Genomic DNA, 20,349 nt, shown 5'->3' with positions numbered 1-20,349 from the left:
GAATTTCTTAATTATAAACTTAAGTGAACCACATGAACCACACAGCAAATCATATTATTTTGTTAGATAATTCCTCAGCAACACAGGAGAACATAATCACACTAAGAACATTTCTTATGCTGTCTTGTCTGGAAGCCTTTCTTTCAGCATAAATCAGAGAGCACTACAGTAGAGAAAGATGGTGTAATGCTACATGAAATGAACTTTTATTATAAATTGTGTCTTTCTGCAGCTGAGGTGTGGAGATGGATAGCAGCGGGTTCACAAGTCCCTGCAGTGAAGCTGGTTCCTCTGAGGGGACAGAGTCTGCATGCAAGTCTGTGAAAGCAACAGATACGTTAATATTAAAAACAAGGTCTGTGACTAACTGTCAGCACTCGGAGCTCCACACTTACGCAGGTAAAACACCCAGATTAGAGATTAGCTCTCCTTTTTTTAAAATGTGCCAAAAACAAAACATCCACAAAGTATGAACTCATCTCTCATACAAAAGTAACTCAACTAAAATGAAATTTAACCATCAATTGTTTCTCTTTCCTTCGGACCTTTTTGCCCCACCTCTCGGACATGTTTCCACATGCTCAAAAACAGCAGAGTGATAAACAGAAAACTTCTGAGCAGCAGAACATCAGCAGACAGAAAATCACATCAACTGCCTTTAAAAGACAGACATGGCCAGCAAATACGCTTGCCTTGGTGAATACATTTAAAAGACTAATCTATAACATTCATTTTATATATAATAAAACCCAACACCCACTTATTAAACTGAACATTTATTAGAGTCTAGTCATTATTTGAGTTTATCCTGTTGTTTGATCTCTTCCTCTAACAATTTCTCTCTGTCAATATTACTTTTGATTAAGCACTTTGCACAATTTGATGCCCAACATGAACATCAGCTTTCAAATGTTGGGTAAAGAAAACTAACACAGACAAACACACTATCACAGACTGAAATTTTTTGTTTTTTTGATTAAAACCCAGGGTCAGAATTTAGGAAAAGACAATTAAAATAATTTTTTCAGTAAAAGAATTTCTTTTAAATCAATATCATCAACAGTTTCTTGATGACACGAAGAAATAAAATGAGATTTGAACTCTTTTTACAGTAAACATTCAGAGAAGAACAAAGTGATGAAGGCGTTTGCTTGTTCGTCCCATTCAGCACTTGTTGTCTTCACTAATAAACATTTAGCACTCTGAAACAGGAAGTATAGGGCAGCAAACTCCTGTGAAACAGTTTTGAGGTTTCATTGCTGCAATAAAGTACATATCTGTTAGAACACTTCCTCCTTATGGTTTGTGCAGCTTGTACAGGTCTACTGTAGCTTCTCTAATCATGAGCAGATTAATGCTGCACCCACCAAATCTACAACTCCAGTTCCAATGCAATAATTAGCAAATCTCATACACTCAGAATTATTTACAATCGAACATAGAAAACATCTCACATGTTTAAATTGAGAAACTTTACAATATCTGTGTGCTTTTTTTTTAGTGTGACAGTGGTGACAGAAGTCATAAGGTGGACTTTGACATTGTCTTAGGTCCCAGCTGTCACACGTAACTCTTCCCCAAAGCATACGCCGCACAGGATGGTCGACTTGGGCAGCAGCCCTTTTATTTGCCACACACAAATACTCTGTGGTTTTGCTTCTTCAGCCTGGGACACAGACACTCCCCCTGGTGGCTCACTTTTGCCTTCTGTCTCTCCTCACTGTCAACATAAAACACAACCCCACGTTAATCCCTTGACCAGGCACACCTGCTCTTCGCTCCGCAGGCCAGAGACCATGCCCCCGCCACAGCTTCCCTACCGCCCGACTGAGGCTAGAACATAATTTGCCTTTTATGTTCAGGGAGCCTGTAGGGCCGTGAAAGCACCATCACGGCAGGATGCGTCTCAACATGGTGCTCTATGAGAGACATACGGCCGGGTAGGGGGGAGAACACATCAGCAAAGCACTGTTGCAATGCAGCAACATCCACTCTCTGGGACTGTGTGAGATGGTCATCACAATGGAGGGAGGCGGGAATGGTGGAATTTGGCACCTCCGGCCCCATCTCATCTCTCTCCTTGACCAGGCTCACCAGAGCAGTGGTTTTAGCCTCTTTCCATGCTTTAAGGAGATTGAGGTGGTAAATCTGTGTAGCTCCTCCCCTGTCCGACCGTGTGACCTCATAGTCAACGTGACCACAAAGGGCCCTTGCCACTTGGCGAGTCATTTGGAGCTGGAGGAAGGGAGCAATACAAGTACTTTGTCTCCTGGTGAAAATTGCCTGAGCCCAGTTCCTCTGTTGACGCTGCTGGGCCTGAAGCAAATTTTCCCATGATAGCCTCCCAACCTGTGCAGCTTTGCTCTCAGGTCACGCATGTATTGAATCTCATTCTTTGCGGAGCTCGACCCTTTCTCCCAGGTTTCCTTAATCAGGTCAAGCACCCCCCGCAGCTGCCTGCCATACAGTAACTCAAAGGGATAAAATCCCATGGAGGCCTGGGGCAACTCCCGCACTGCAAACAACAGAGGGCGCGACAGAGCCAGCGATCCCAATTTTGTTCATCCTCGTGAATGAACTTACAAACCTCGGACTTATTCAGCCGCTCCACAAGTCCGTCAGTCTGAGGGTGGTAGTAGCTGGTCTGAATAGATTTAATGCCCAGTATTTCGTATAGCTCCCTCAGTGTGTGAGACGTGAACGACGTGCCCTGGTCGGTCAGTATTTCTTTCGGAATACTGACTCAGGAGATGACCTGAAACAGTGCCTGCACCACGCATTTCACCGAAATGGTGCACAGCGTCACTGCTTCTGGGTATCGCGTTGCATAATCCACCAGGACCAACACAAAGCGATAGCTGCGTGCACTCCGGTGGACTGGCCCAATGAGATCCATACCAATGCGTTCAAACGGGATCTCCATCAGCAGCAATGGGCGCACTGGTGCCTTTGGAATGGCTGGCTGGTTAACCAGCTGGTATTCTGGGCACGACACGGACCAGAGGCGCACATTGGCCCAAATGCTCGGCCAATAGAATCAGGCCATTATACTCACCAGAGTTTTCTTGCATCCTAAATGCCCTGCCATGGGGTTTGAATGAGCCGCCTCGAAAATCATTTCCCGGCGGCTTTGCGGCACCAACAACTGGGTGCGGATCTCATTCGTGCAAGTGTCGCGACTCCCTCGATAAAGCCGCTCGTTCCGTAATTGGAAGTGGGGGTAAGTCCGGGTGACCCCGCATCACCGCTCAGTGCCGCGCAGACATTACATGAATTTGTAGGTTTCGATCGCATCCCTGCGTATTGCCCCAGCAAGCTGTGAAACCCCGGCCAATTAATAAGCTCTGGAGACGGGGACCATGTTGGTCCAACACAGTATAAAAGTGGTTGTAATTAGGGGTGGATTCTGAAGCTGCAGGTTTTATCTCTCTCCAAACAATATTGACTGAACCAGCAGCAAAAGAAGATCCAAACTACGCTTCACATTTCACTTCACATAAACATCGTCATGAATTCCCTCTTACTTTTGCTGTTTTGCTTCCAGCACGATAAAATCACACTTCATGCACAGCTCTCTCTCTCTCTCAGTGTACTTCAAAAACAGTTGCCCGTCTAAAAAGCTCTGTTTTCTCCATTATTCGCTTGCTTATTACGCACTAGTCTATTGTTGTTTACAGTGCTGTTTTTCCCCTTTTACTTACTTCCGAAAAGAAAGCCTCATTTCTGCTGTTCAATAGGCTACTGAATGAATTCACTTCAGCAGTATCAGGTAATGTTCATATGTTGATTAATTGTTTTCTTTCGTTTTAGATCTACTGCAGAATATTTTTAAGGTTATCTGCTATAAAATCCCAGGCCAGGAAAATCGTCTTCATGTTTTTCTGTGTTTTATCCTCAGTTACTTTGACACAAAGGAATCTGCTGTGATGCTTACACCTTTGATAAAGTCTCGCAAGTATCAGCTTTCTTTTCATAGATATAAAAATATGGAAATGTACTGATATGTGATCAGAATTATAATATTTCTGACTGTCTGAGGCAAATTTCCCTGATTCAGATCTAATCGAATCAAATTGTGGATTGAATCGATTCGGGACATTGTGAATCGGAATCAAATCAGTTCTAAAAATCAGTGACGATACTCAGCCCTAGTTGTAATCCTGTGGAATTCTGCACAGATCTGAACACACCGGATAAATTTACATTTACAAGTTTCAATTAGTCTACAAATCTTTGCAAAATACATCAAAATCCATACACTACCAAGGGATAATGTGTTCCCTGGCATGGACATAACTAACAGTAAAACATAGAAGACAAGGCAGACTACACAGAGAACAGAAAAGACACATAACCAAGGAGACATAGATGAAACATAACTAGCCCAGAACTCAACTAAACCTTAACTAATAATAAAAACACAAGTACTTCTCCTCATTTCAATATAATATAAGAAAGCAAAAATACAAAATAAAGTCAAAATTCTGGGTCACAGACCCAGCCACTGACGAAAAAAAAAGTCTCTCACTAATGTACACTGGGGTTCAGAATAAAATAAATGGGAAAAAAACTGTTTGGTGAATATATTATTGATGGATTCACCCTTAAGTTAACCTAAAATCGACCAGGCACAAGAATTTTACAGTTCAGAAGATTCTACAGTTCAACTTAGTGTACACAACTATTTGCAATGCAAACCAAGTACTACTGCCTAATTATGTAATGACTAATCACTGCTTTTGTAAATATCGTCCTGTGCCTACAATTTTGATGCACGAGTTTTAATATGTACAATTCCAGAGAATTGAACATGTGGTTTCAAGTTCCACCAGTTAGCAAACGGGTTAGCCAAAGTCAATATCCATGTATGCGCCAAGTGTGAAGCAGGGCAGCAGTGCACATTGATTCAACAATTTATCCACAAGGCAGTTTATAATCTGCAAATGCAGAAGCGCCTTCTAAATACTTCTTTTGAAATAGTAGGAGATTAAAAAGTATGAGCAGGGCTTTGCTCTAGTGCGCACCTCTGCTGGGACTAATAATGTGTTATACTAAATGTGAGCTTATTAGCATAATTCATGCAAAACACACTTTGGGGCCACTGCCACCAAGACCATACACTATAACCTATTTTTACGTTAGGCGACATGGATAAAATTACTCATGTTATGCATGTAACTCTTAAATGCCTGCTACAATTGTACATTTATGACGATAAAAACTAATTTTTCAACGGAGAAATATTGTTTCAGAAAAAATAAAACTTACCACAAAAGCGCTCCTGAAGACAAAATTGCTGCAATGGCGGTAAATACAGCTAGCCAAGTGCAGAGCGTTAGCTGTTCCAGTTCAAAAGTCTGTAACATGCCACAGCGTCAAAGGCAATGCAGCAACAAAACCTTCCCAAATGATTTTATTTCTTTATTTCTTCTCATTTCATTTATCAAACTATTACTATTCGGTCTTACAGTGTGTCATATTTTGATTAATGTAATTATGTAGCAGAATTAGTATTATATTATAATATTGGGTGGTTAGCCAGTCACATTATACGGTGCTAGTAGCGGCAATCTGAGCAACCCTGACTCACTCACCTGTTCCCGTATATATCCGGGTATCCGTTCACCTGACCTTCCCAGCGGTCACAGGTATGTTTTTGTCGATTTGTGCTCCTTATGTTTGTGTAGAGATCACCTGCGGATCATTTCCTCTAAAGCCTTCTCTCCATCGATTGCTGGTATGTTTTTAATTTTTTTTATCGCACGCTTAATTATTTTACCTGGTAGTAAACAGGTGTGTTTATAGGTTGGAGCTGCAAAAGACTTCTGTTTGAGAATCGGGCGGCACCGTTTGATCGGTGTGTAACTTTTGTTTTCTATTTGTTACGATCTTAGTATTACTTCTGTCATAATCGTGTCTTTACTGTTGAAGCTAATTTTACGATACATTACAGGCAGTCTGGGTCTGGGTGGGAGGTGATAGCTTTGCAGCGGGACCGTTACTGCTTCTCCAGGCTACATTACAGAAGTGCTGTTTTCACTTTCCCTTCTTTCGTTCGGGTTTCCATCTGCCAATTTCAGTAACTGGATGGACAGTAATTAGTTTTACAGTCGGCCTTTTGACTCATGAACAACCGACTTGGATTCCTGGGGCGACCCAGAACATATAAAAACAGAAGTTTTATAATAGTGTTTGAGGCATATGTGGAACATATGGAGTAGTAATCTTGGCGTTTGATGTATTGTGTTATTCAAATGGAGCAGTTTGGATGTAATAACTTCACATAACTAAGTCATTTGTTCTAAACTGAACATTTAATTTTGTGTTTTTGTGATGGAGTGGAAGAGAACCAGTAAAGGTAATTAAACGGTATTGACAATGCCACCTGGAGGGGGAGTTACACCCCAGGAAATATTACACTAGCCAGTGCAATTAGGGCTGCCACGATTAGTCGACTAGTCACGATTACGTCGACTATTAAAATCGTCGACGACTAATTTAATAGTCGACGCGTCGTTTGAAGCTTTGTCAGATCCCAAAAGACGCAGGAGTAAGTAGTAGGATTTAAGAGTGTAATGACGGACTGAAACAGAAGATGGCAGCACTGCATGTACAAGGATGCCAGCTGCCGTTAAACCCCGAAGAAGAAGAAGCTGTGTCCCAGAATTCATAGTGCGGCCCTGCTCAGTTTTCAACAATGGCGGCAGCTAGTTAGTTTTAATATCACTCTTATTGTTCTTTCTGGGTCACAAAATAAACGTTTAACATATTGTCAGGCCAGAATATAGCTGTGTAAACCTCAAATATCTGCTCAGTTTATCAAGACATCACATATTTTCAAAAGCGCTCCGACGTTTTCGGAGATGTCTGTTACCCACCAGCTCGATAGCTAGCCGGGGTTCAAGGCTCACCAGAGCCCGTGAGAACACTGGACTCCCGGCAAATCGTTTTCTAACCCACCGCCGTCTTTCGCTACTCAGGTTAAACATGATATATAAGTCACTTAGATAACTTGAAATGATATTGTTTGACTTTTTTTAGTATTTTATTTGTTCCTGAGTAAATCGGTTTGGCTGAGATTAAAGTTCTAGTTTTTACACAGCTGAATAAACGTCAAGCAGACAACTGATTATCAGAAGTGTGAGATGCTCGAGAAAATACTCGGGTGTCCTGTCATATTTTAGATACCAAGGAGCAGACGGCTGAGTTTATTAAACTCCACCAAACAAACTACAAATGTCATTAAAATTTAATAAACTATCATCTTGTCTTTATTTTTAGTTAGCACATACCTTAAACACTTAAAGCTGTAAGCTAATGATAGTTATATAAGAGCAGATGCATGCTGGTGCAATAAGCTGTACGTTTTACATCCAATGGATGCATGATCTGATTAGTCGACTAATCGCAAAAATAATCGGTGACTAGTCGACTTTCAAAATAATCGTTTGTGGCAGCCCTACAGTGCATACAGGCCTGTTGTTAACAAAGCAGAGGCATGGCATATCAAAAAAAAAAAAAAATGTTTATTAAAAGTTTATTTAAAAAAAACAAGCTTATTAAACAAAATAACAGAAAATAATATAGAGCTGCAGGAAGGAAAACGACAAATCAAGTAGCAGGGCTTGCAATACCAAACCTTTAATTAAAACACTTTATTAACAAACATTGCTTAAAAGAACAAGAATCACTGCCACTTTGTTGCTTTAGATAAAATAAAGCTCAACAAAATTGTTAATATGGCTAAATACAGGCTGCCTCCAAGGAGGTGTGCCACCACTTACTCACCCATGACTTCTCACTGCAACTTAAATGGTGCTTTACAATCACATACATGTAAGGGAATCTCATTAAACATGCATACATGTATGGATGTCTGTACAAGTCTTAATATCACTGTCATGGTCCTGGGTCTTTGAGCCAGATTATGAGTTTGTGTTGTGACTCATTCTTTTGGATTCAAGAGATTTTCATATTCTAGTTCTGTATTAGTCTTTAGTTTTGTATTTACCGTATCTCATTTTAATTCCAGTTCTTGTTTCCTGTTTGCTTTAATGGATGTTCCTTTTATTTTTGTGTCTTATTTGTCCTAGTTTTATCTCAGTGTTTTGTACCCATGTCTGTCTGTTTTCACTGTGTTTTGATCCTTCATCCCACCCAGTTCGTCGCGTCTCCGTGTCTATCCCCAGTCCCATTGTCAAGCCCACGTGTCTTAGTTTGTGTGTGTATGTGTGTGTACTCTCCTATCTTCTGTGTTTTATGTTCAGTCATCTTTCAATTTTGTTCTATGTTCCTCAGGTGTGTCCACTCAGACCTGATCTCCTCCTGTGTATTTTTTGTTTATCCCTCTGTTCTGTCATGTTGTCCCCTCTTGGCTGTGTCCTTCTGTGTGTGTTTGTATTGAATTATAGTTCTAGATTATTTACTCCTGACCAGTTTTCCTTCTGTTCTGAGAGAGCTCAACAATAAAGCTTTTTTTTTTTTTTTTTAATTTGATGTTTTGGAGTTCTGTATTGATTCCTCTCCTGCCTGCTTTGCAGCCAGTGTGACACTCATTAAGATTGTTACAAACAAATCCAGCCTAATCTAATATCTATTTTTGATATAGCAACAAAACTGCACAGTTAAATTGGTCAATAAAAAATATGGTGACATGAAAATGAAGAATTTAACACGCAGCTGACATATAAAACGCACATTTTCAGTCAGGGTGGCACAAGCCACTGTACTCCTAGTTTGAGTAACAAGATTAATATCCCAGAAAGGGTCTGCATGCAGGTGTGTGAAAGCAACAAAAACATCAATATCAAAAACAGGGTCTGTGATTGACTGTGAGTGATCGGAGCTTCACACTTACACAGGCCAAACACCGAGATTTGGCCTCTTCAACACAAAACATACACAAAGTATGAACTCATCTCTCATACAAAAGTAACTCAATTTGAATGACACGCAACTAACTGTTTCTGTTCCCTTCTGACATTGTTGCCCCACTTCTCAGACACGTTTCCACATGTTCAAACACAGTAGAGTGAGAAAGAGGAAAATGCTGAGCAGCAGAACATCAGGAGAGACGGGAAATCGCACATTAACTTCCCGTAAAAGACAGACATGGCCAGCAAATACACTCGCCTTGGTAAGTACATTTAAAAAGACTACTCTATGACATTAATTTGTATAAAGGATAATAAAACTTAGCCAATTATTAAACTCCATATGTATTAGATTCTAGTCATTATTTTAATTTATTTCCTTGTTTGATCTCTTCCTCTAATAATTTCTCTTTGTTATTACTACTTTTAATGGTTTTCTTTCTTTTTTTTTAATTTGTTTATCAAGAGATTATACAAACTTATATACACTGTATTGTATGCATCTTACATGACATATTTTCTCAAACATTTCTTTCCCAATCCTTTAAACTTTTTCTTGTTAAACAAAAGACAAATTAAAATACAAAAACATCATACCAACACAAGAACAGAAAATTGAGAAAAAAAATGAAGGAAAAAAAAAGTGAGTAAATTAGAAAAAATATTAAATAAATAAATAAAATAAAGTAAAATAAAAATTAAAAATAAAAAAACAAAAAATTAAAATTAAACAATAAATAAATAAAAACTTAAAAAATAGTAAATTTCAAATTCTTTTCAATCTAGTCGCAGGCAGAGATGGGCAGCAACGCGTTACTTGTAACGCGTTACTGTAATCTGATTACTTTTTTCAAGTAACGAGTAATGTAAGGGATTAATATTGCAAAAACGGTAATTAGATTACCGTTACTTTCACGTCGAATGCTGCGTTACTGCGTTACTAAAACCGTGATTTTTTATGCGAAATGTCTCATGACAGTGACGTGGCGAGTGCGACGTTTGTGACAACAGCTGTGTGCAGATCAACAATGGATAATATATCGAGTCCGGAGAGAGTATGAGCGTGCAGCGTTTAAAGCGTGGAAGTACTGACCTTATTTTGAGTTTGATTCCATAAAAAGTGACAAAAACATTAGTGTCCGTTGTGCGTGGGAAGAAAACTTCTTTTTACAGGGAAAAAAAACCCCTAAACTTCCAAGCAAGCACCGAGTGCGCTACGACATAATGTGAAATTCACAGAGAAACTCGCGGATTCTTCCACTGACCGCTGCGGCACACCTGCACCAGGGTAAACCTCCGCCTAACCCACTCCTGCTTTACAGGTGAAAATAGAGCAACAGGACCGCTAGTCTTTGATTTAATTTATTTTCTGCTGTGTTTCACTTGCATCTATTTGAAAGAGTGAGTGTAAACACAAAAAAATATTTTATTTTATGTGCTGGAATGTGCAGAAAATAGGTTTAAATGTTAAACAAATTTCTTCCAGTCAGAGAATGTTGCATATAATTTAATTTTTGCTTGATGCATAAAGTTAAAAGATTTAAAGTCTAGTTTTAAAAAGAGACGTTTCCATTTGATTACATTTTGTATGATGGATTATGCAGAAAAAGTAGAATTGGGCTGAAAGATCTATCGCTTTATCTATTCAGGTTGTAAATCGTGTTTTTAATAAGTAACTAAGTAACTAAGTAATTAATTACTTTTGAAAATAAGTAATCAGTAAAGTAACGGGATTACTTTTTGGGGTGAGTAATCAGTAATTAGTTACTGATTACTTTTTTCAAGTAACTTGACCAACACTGGTCGCAGGGTGGGTAAATTGCATTGTTCTAAGGAAAAGATTTGAGATATTCCACAAAGGGTGTCCACTTGGGTATAAATTTTGCAGAACTACCTTTCACTGTGAGTGAGATCTTCTCCACCCTCAAGAATGTCCGGACAGTATTAAGCCATTGCAATGCAGATGGAGGCGTGGGAGATTTCCAAAGAAGTAAAATACAGCGTCTAGCAAGAAGGGAACAAAAAGCCAAGATCTCAGTTTGCTGGGGAGTTATATTAAGAGGGGTCTTTGGAATTCCAAATATGGCAATTAGAGGGTCTTCTCTGATCTGAATTCCAAAAAACCCTAAAAGTACAGAAAAGAAATCACTCCAAAATTTGTTCAAACTTGGACAGAAGAAAAACATATGGCTTAGATTGCAAGGGGGAGGTGTGACATCTGTCACATTTGTCTATAATTGAAGGAAAAAATTTTAGATAAATGGGATTTTGAGAAATGGACTCTGTTTATTACTTTAAACTGTATAAGCTGTAGCCTAGCACATGGTGTACTTGAACGCATGATGAGATTCACCTTATCCCACCATGATTCAAACAGTTCAACACCTAATTCATGCTCCCAGGCGGTTCTGATTTTACCTGATGAATCAGATTCGGTCGCCATAAGCATACAATCTATATTTCATAGAGGTGATTTTTGATTAGACCTAACAACCAGAAGGTCAACCCATGGTGGATCAGCAGGGAGAATTGGGAAATTTGGAAACAGTGATGAGACACAGGGGCTAATTTGCAAATAGAGAAACAAGTGAGAAGGAGGTAGGTTAAATTTTGAGGATAGCTCTGAGAAACTAAGAAAGACATCATCTTAATAAAGGGCTCTCATTGTTTTTATGCCTCTTTCATGCCACGTCAAATAGGCGGCGTTGGTAGTGGCAGGGGAAAATAGATGATTCCTTAACAGAGGTAATCTGGTAGAGGGGGATATGAATTTAAAATGCGACCTGAACTGAAACCATATCTTAAGTGTAGAGAGCACTACGGGATTTGAAGCAACAGAAGATGTTTTAACAGGCAGTGATGAGTAGATAAGGGAGGCAGGTGAAAAATATGGAGAAATTGATTGAATTTCAAGTTTACACCAAATCGGGTTAGGTGAATTTAGCCAGTAGGTCAGCTTATGAATATGCGAAGACCAGTAGTACATTAAAAAATTTGGTAGGGAAAGACCCCCATTAGAGGTACACTGTTGTAATAAAGAGAGCCTCGGCCTGGGGACATTTCATTCCACAAAAAAGAAGAAACCATCTGGTCTAGGGACTTAAAAAACTGTTCGGGCAGAAATAGGGGGATACACTGACATAGAAAGAGAAATCTGGGTAGCACATTCATTTTGATAATATTAATCCTGCCAATTAGTGACAGTGAATGTTCTCAAAATTCTCAGGTTGAATGAAAGGTCTTCCCAATCCATGAATACCTGAGCTTGCAATGACGTGTATCCTGCAGATGTGTTTCTTGTAAAAATACTATATCTGGATTTAGACGCTTCAAGTGTGAAAATATTTTAGAACGCTTCACCAGGTTGTTAAGGCCTTTGACCTTCCAACTTAAAAATCTAACTGAGGAAGAACTTGATGAGGCTTGTATATCACAGGACATGTGATCAGTCATTTATAGCAGAAGTAAGTAGGCACCCCCCTCCCAAAGGAAAACAAAACAAAAACAAAAGAAAAAAAACAAAACAGAAAAACAGAACGAAAAACAATAAAAACAAAGACCACCCACCCCACCTCCCCTCCCTCCCCTTGCTTGCTCTGTCCTTCCCCAAACGAAGGAGCAGTGCAGACTCCTATGGGAGTCATTGACAAAGTTATGCTTTCAGCTAAATAGTGCAATAGGAACAAAGAAACCCCAAAACACCTTGAAGTGTTGGGTGAATCCCGCAGGACTGGACACATAGTATAAAATGGAAATATACGACAGGCACTAATCTCGGGAACCAAGAATGCCTAAGTGAAAATATTGTTTTTAAATTAACCCCGTAAGGGACAAACATTTTAAAACTGACTCATACATTTTTGAACATCAAAGAATACCTTACCCGAGAAGAAGAAAAACACACTCCTCAAACCGTGAAGTGTAAACCGGAAACGTCAGTCGCTTCCTTAAATATATATTTTTTTTCCTCACTTGGTTATCGTCTTAATGTAAGTTTTGGCCTCCTCTGGAGAGGTAAAGTCCTGTGTGACCCCATCATGGGTAATCCCCAGCTGGGCTGGGTGGAGCAGGCCGAAACGGACCCCTTTGATTCCTCGGAGCTGACGGCGACAGTCCACGAAGGTCGCACGAGCTCGGGCTGTCTTGGCGGTGCTTTTAATGGTTTTCTAAGTACTTTGTACACTCTGATCCAAATCAGAAGTTCAGTCTACAAATCCAAAAGCTGATTCATGAAACGCCCAACATAAACATCACTACTCAAAAGTTAAAAGAAAACCTAGCATGGACTGAAAAGTTATTTTCTTTTAGTCACAAAGAACGTAGCAAAAGAAAATTAAAATAATTTATTAGGAAAAGAATTGCTTTTGAATCAGCATCATCAACAGTTTCTTGATGACACAAGAAGTGAAAAAAGAAATATTTTAACATGTTTTCTACTAAAACCGCAGATGGGAACAAAAGGAGGAAGGTGTTTTCTTGTTCATCTCCTTCAACATTTGTTCTGTTCACTAATAAACATGATTCTTTACCCCCCTTCAGATGAATGCTCCACCCACCAAATCTACCAAGACTTTATTTTCTTGTTTGATCCAATTCCATCCAATTTAAAATATTAGTACAATTTAAATAAAGCCACAATGCAATGATTAGAAAATCTCACACCCAGATTTTATTCACAATAGAACAAAGAAAACACATCAAATGTTTAAACTGACAAAATTGACCAAATCTGTGTCCATTTTCTTTTTTAATTTAATGTAACAGTGGTGACAGAAGTCAAAGAGGGACATTGACAGTGTCAGAAGATCTGTCTTTGTTCCCAGCACATTTGCCCATGTTCCCACAGAGTCAGGCACCTGCTGGTTTGGAGTCTCCAAACAGTTAAATTTTAAAATACTGTAGGTATCATCATATCATATCACCCATCAATGCAGAGTGTTGGGAGTAAGAAGATTGTGGGTTCAAATCCTTCAGGGATCTTTTTTTGTTTTGTTTTGTTTTTTTCCTGGAGTTTTTCTCGGACCTGCATGGGTTTTCCCCAGTTACTCCAGCCTCCTCCCACAGTCGAAAAACAATTTTTATCAAGTTAATTGGTGATTTCAGATATTCTTTGGATGTGAGGCAGATGAAATGCTTGAAGATAGAAGACTAAAGTGCTCTATGAGTGTATGACTAATGTGTGACTTTAAAGCACTTTGAAAGATCAGTATGACTAGAAAGTCCTACATGAATGCGAAAACATTAAATTTTCACCTCGAATGTAACAAAAAAATTTATTTTTATATTTAACACACTATCCCAACTTTTTTTTTTATTGAGGTTGTACTTCTTTTACAACAACACGTACAAAAGCAGTCCTGTCATGTCTCTATAACTCTGTAACTTCAGATTGGAAAAACACATGAGCAAAGTTTAGTTTTCTGTTTGTTTGTTTGTTTTATTTATTTATTCATTTATTCATTTTAGCTACAGATTGAACAAGATAACATAGAACGGTATTTTTGTTTCTTTTGTCTTTATTTTTGTATGAAAACTTTAGTAAATTTAGTGAAACAATGTTAAATTTTACCTTTATTCTACAAATATTTTTGTAAAAAAAACTAAGCCATCCGTGGGAAGCCCAACACCAGTCTTCCTTTTCTCAGTGCTGCTGATCAGCTCCCCCACGTTTTCTTTTCTTGAGTGTGTCTAAGTTTAAAAATAATTGCTGGAGCTCAGTGTTTCTTTTTATTTACTCAGTGATTTAATGTCAGTTGCATGTCGGCTGCACATGATATAATAGAAAGTACACACTGTTTGTCTTCAGAGTTTGAATTGTGAAAATATTCGCTTACGCTCTCTTCTTCTTACTCTTACTCTTCAGCAGAGCGAGAAGAACCAGAGGAACCAGAGAAGCCAGAGCTCAGGATTTTGCTTCTTGGAAAAACTGGAATTGGAAAAAATGCATCTGGAAACACGATCTTAGGAAAAGGGAATGCTTTTGAATTGGCATCATCAGACTGTCAGAAGGAAACAGGAGAGTTTGAAGGTCAAAAACTGGCTGTAGTTGATACTCCAGGTCTGCCTGACACCAGTAAAACTGAAGAGGAGTTGACAGCAGAGATGGAGAGATGCATCTGCTTTGCTGCTCCTGGTCCTAATGTGTTCCTGGTTGTGATTCAGGCCAACGGATTCACAGATGAAGATAAAAAAACAGTGAAAATGTTTCAGAAGATGTTTGGAAAAAGGTCAGCATGTTTCACATTAGTTTTGTTCACCAATGGAGATGACCTGAAGTCAGATGGAGACACCATAGAAGAATTAATCAGTAAAAATCCAGCTCTCAGTGACTTCATCAGTCAGTGTGGTGGAGGATATCACATCTTTAACAACAGAAACAAGGATCCCTCTCAGATCAGAGAGCTGCTGGAGAAGATCAACACCATGGTTCAGAGAAATGCAGGAAGATACTACACCATTGAAATGTTCAGAGAGGCTGACCTCAGGATTGTTCTTATTGGGAAAACTGGAGCTGGGAAGAGTGCAACAGGAAACACCATCATAGGAGAAAAAGCTTTTAAAGCCTCAGCAGGTTTTTGTGCAGTAACATCAAAGTGTCAGAAGAAAACAGGTCTGTTTGATGGTCAAACACTGGCTGTAATTGATACTCCAGGTTTATTTGACAATAAAAAAACTGAAGAGGAGGTGAAGGAAGAGATCAGTAGGTGCATCCCCCTTGCTGCTCCTGGTCCTCATGCGTTCCTGTTTGTGATTCAGGCCAACAGATTCACAGAAGAAGAACAAGAAACTGTCAACATCATTCAGAAGACGTTTGGGGAACAGTCAGCATGTTACACTATGGCCTTGTTCACCTATGGAGACAATCTGGAGAGAGATGGAGTCACAATAGAAAAAATGATCAATGATAATCCTGATGTGTCTGACTTCATCAGTCAGTGTGATGGTGGACATCATGTCTTTAACAACACAGTCAAAAATCCCTCTCAGGTCAGAGAGCTGCTGGAGAAGATCAACACAATGACTGAGAGAAATGGAGGAGAATACTACACCAATGAAATGTTCAGAGAAGCTCAGATAGCCATGAACAAACCAGAAGCTGACATCAGGATTGTTCTTGTTGGGAAAACCAGAGTTGGGAAGAGTGCAGCAGGAAACATCATCTTAAGGGGTAAAGTATTTAGATCCACAGCTTCCTCTTCCTCTGTAACATCAGAGTGTCAGAAGGAAACGTCTCTCTTTGAAGGTCAAAAACTGGCTGTAGTTGATACTCCAGGTCTGTATGAAACTAAACTAACTGAAAAGGAGGTGAAGAGAGAGATTGTTAGATGCATCTCCTTTGCTGCTCCTGGTCCTCATGTGTTCCTGGTTGTGATCCAATCAAACAGATTCTCTGAAGAAGAGCAAAAAAGTGTGAAAATCATTCAGAAGATATTTGGTGAACAAGCAGCTGATTACACGATGGCCTTGGTAATCCATGAAGATGATGTGAAGCAGGACACCATAGAAGAAGCAATCAAACATCCAGTTCTCAATGACTTAATTAGTCAGTGCCATGGAGGATATCATGTTTTTAACAGCAGAAAAAAGGATCCCTCTCAGGTCAGAGAGCTGCTGAAGAAAATCAACACAATGACTGAGAGAAATGGAGGATGCTGCTACACCACCAACATGTTTGAAGAGGCAGAGAAAGCCATAAATACAGAGATGGAACGACTTCAGAAAGAAAATCCAAAGATGACGGCCAAAGAAGCAAGATACAAAGCAGAAAGAAGGAACGCGTTTACTCAGGGGAATTGGGATGCGGCTATTACTGGAGCAGCTGCTGCTGGTACTAGAGCTGCTAAGGTTAGTAGTGGAATTGGCATTGGAGTTGGAGCTATACTTCAAGGAGCACGTGTTGCAGGAGCTAGAGGTGCTGCAGGAGCTGTGGGAGTTGGAGCGGGAGTTGCGGGAGTTGTAGTGGGAGTTGCGGGAGTTGCAGCAGTGGATTTTGCAGTAAAAGCTGCAACTTTGAAATGGAAATTGTGGGATTGTGTTACACAGTAACATTCAGTAAAAACATTTGTCAGCAGCTGGTAAATCAGAAAATTTATAAATATAATAACAATAATAGTGTGGAGTTCAGTATTTTCTGATAAAGTGAAATATAAGATATGATACCCAAAGAAGAAAGAAACAGTTTCTTTGGGACAGCATGAGAGTTTTTGTTCTATAGTAATTTTGATCATTTAGCAGTAAAGAAGGAAATAAAGAAGGAAGAAAATAATCACAACATAGCGTTATTGTCTTTGTAATTCTTATTGTTATTAATTGTTTTTTATATGAAATATAATCTTTAGTAACATCATAGTGTGTATTAGTGTACTGAATAATCATTACATAATCATTACTGATTATTAGCTTATTTGTAATCATTGAATTCCATAAGTCTGTCAGGTTATGTCAACACGTTCTCACTCCCTAAGCGTAACATTTTACGCTAGGTGACAAATCGTCAACATATTACGTTTTCGGGCACCCAACGCGTTCCTACCTGACGACATCGGAAAACTGTGGACACATGAGAACCGTTTTGACTCAATCTACACATCTTCGCTTTTCCCTTCAAATCGCTTGGGAAAACACTATTTCACCTCATTAAAGTGCTGGTTATGGTTAAGGTTAGGCATAAGGTTATGGTTAGGCTTAGGGATAAGGTTAGGTTTAGGGCTGCAATACAGGGCTGGAACTCGCCGCGTACCATAACATTGTGAAAGGTCACCTTTCGCGTTCCTCAGGAACGCTGCGGGACGTGACAAAACGTCGGGATGTTACGCCTCGGGAGTGAGAACGGGCTCGTTATGTACGATGTGTTTTGAAGCTGTGGTCTCATGTTTGCTTTGATCTTTTGAATGATGTATCATGAATAAAACAGATCAAATTTATTCATGAAGGTTGTTTTTCTTGTTGTCTTTTCTAACAAAGAAACCTGGCATGAATCACTCAAGATCACTGAGCTGTTTGAGCGGATCAAATTATGACATTAAAGAACAGCAGTCAAGTTTCAACCAAAGTAGAAATATTTCTTTCAGCACTTAATACTAAGTGTGTGATCATGTCTGCTGAGTAATTTGAAATGGGAAATGTGGATAAACTTTTTTGAATGAGCTCCCGCTACCAAAATCAGCTCAAAAGTAATAAAGTGATTAGAAACAATTTGACGATGTGTGTGGGACTGTGTCAAAGAAGAAACTTATTTTAATATGAGCTAGAAAAAGAAATAAGTAGAGTGCAAACTAAGGACAACCTGCAGGGGTGTCGAACTCCAGGCCTTGAGGGCCGGTGTCCGGCAGGTGTTAGATCTCACCCTGGGGCAACACACCTGAATCAAATGATTAGTTCATTACCAGGCCTCTGGAGAACTTCAAGATATGTTGAGGAAGTAATTTAGACATATAAATTAGCTCTGATGGATCCTGCAGGACACCAGCCCTCGAAGCCTGGAGTTTGACACCTGTGACTGATCATAACTATGTATCAAGCTGTTATCTAGAGGGTCTTATTTTCATACTGACTGTGGCCTGGAGCAGAGAGGGAACAGTGGGAGTATGTACATAAATTCTTCAGATCCTCCAGTAGATCAGAAAGTTTGAACCCAGAACCTTCTTCTTGTAGTGTAACAAGGTAAGCCACTGACTAGACCAGGGGTAGGCAACCTTTCTGAGGGTGAGTGCCATTTAAAATTTCCTCAGAAGTCAATGTGCCATATGATTGCATTAGCAATAAATTTAATAACGCTCTATATTAACAGGTACACACTATATAGAACCACTTTATAGAATTATATTTGTTTGCAGATATTGGCAGCTATCAGCGAATAGTTATCAGCTATTTTGAAACAAAAAAAAGACACTTTTTATCCATGACAAGAACTCCATAACAGCAAATGAATTGTACAACAGAAAATACAAATGCTATTTATGGTCTCCTCACAACAATGATAAGAAAAATAAACTGGGACAATATGGCATGTTTGTTAATACAGGGATACACATGTTAATGTGATCTCTGGTCTCCCACTCAGAGACACAGGTCTCTGAGTGTCCAGCATTCAGACGGCTACCTGAGGACACTCATGTGAGAGAAAATCTGCTCACACAGATATGTAGAGCCAAATACTGTCAATAAGGCCTCTGCAGTGTTCTGAAGACAGTTAAACTTGTCAGGTAGTGATGTCCAGCAGGTGACAATGCAAGCTCCATGAACACGCACAGCTATGGATTCCAGCTACTTCAGTGTTATATGTATGATTTCTATACATTTTATGTCAGATAAAAACTTTGATTGTAAGCTTCAGATAATTATTTAATAACAGCCAGACATTTTAAATGAGAATAAGAAAGTATTTCTTTGTGCCCCCCTTTCCCTGTTAATGCCCTACCTGCCCCCCTGGCAAAACTTTGCTAGACCCGCCCCTGCACAGTTACCAGCTATCAGCTACTTAGAAAAGGATGCTGGTGTTATTTGTCTCTCAGAAACAGTTCATAACTTCCCTTCAACTCATCCATGTCACCTAAAAGGTAAACCTGTTTCTCCATCACCTGTTCAGCTCTGATGATTCAGTAAGGACATCTCCTGGTTTCATCTTCATGTTTCCCTCTCATCAGATATACAAACCATCATGACCAGCAGCTTTACAGCTGTGGCTCCAGAAAACCTCAGCTGATACTAGAAATGAATATTAAATAAATTCTAACAACAGCTGATCAAGCTTAAACGTGCTGCTGTTGGTTCGCGCCACATCCGCTGGTTTCTTCTTTCTGGCGCAAAATAGGGAGATAAACAAACACGAGAGAAAAGCCGATCAGCTGATCATTGATCATTTCATGATTGAAGTAGCAACAGGAGAGAGAGGGGGAGAGAATGAGAGGAGAAGAGGCAGCTGTGCAGCGTAACGACAGAATAAATCCAGCTTTGTGTCTTTTTTTCATTCTAGCTGAAGTACGGGACAAACTGTGTTCCTTTTCACCTTAATATGAAACGCGTAATATTTTCTCTGAATGAGGGACGATTCCGTCTTTTTACAGGCAACTCTACTAACTAACCTTATGAATAAAATAAAGTTCACTATGGTATCAGTAACATCACAGCACCCACCCAGCTGTATAGAAACTCCGTCATGCTAGCTAGTACGCAGTACGAGTTATTGTAACTGACTGTAAAAAGTCAGCATAACGAAAATAAACTCCACCTAAACTTGGTTTATATCTGACCCAGATAGACTGCAGGTCATAACTTCTTACCTGAAGTTCAGTTCACCTGACACTCGGACCGGTGCTGCCTCGGGTCTCTCCTCCTCCTGCCTCCCCTTTCTCTCATCCACCTGCTGGCCTCCACCACTTGGTAATTTTACTGAATCTGAGGAAGCTCCGCCATAGCCATCACCAAACAACTGAGTTATTTTTACACACCGACCAGCATCTGGCCAAACCACCAC

General features: G+C 39.5%; 1 protein-coding gene across 1 annotated transcript; it reads left to right on the top strand.

Moving 5' to 3' along the window:
* The first annotated feature begins 313 nt into the window (after positions 1–313).
* Positions 314–17,735, top strand: LOC116329271 (GTPase IMAP family member 8-like). The gene is made up of 3 exons (XM_039607894.1): positions 314–355; positions 9,002–9,136; positions 14,737–17,735. The coding sequence occupies exons 2-3, from the start codon at positions 9,112–9,114 to the stop codon at positions 16,917–16,919; spliced, it is 2,208 nt and encodes a 735-aa protein (XP_039463828.1). The 5' UTR covers positions 314–355; positions 9,002–9,111; the 3' UTR covers positions 16,920–17,735.
* Positions 17,736–20,349: the final 2,614 nt, after the last annotated feature.

Source organism: Oreochromis aureus, linkage group 3, assembly GCF_013358895.1.
Source record: "Oreochromis aureus strain Israel breed Guangdong linkage group 3, ZZ_aureus, whole genome shotgun sequence".
Classification (NCBI taxonomy): domain Eukaryota; kingdom Metazoa; phylum Chordata; class Actinopteri; order Cichliformes; family Cichlidae; genus Oreochromis; species Oreochromis aureus.
This window is presented reverse-complemented; position numbering and strand designations above follow the sequence as displayed.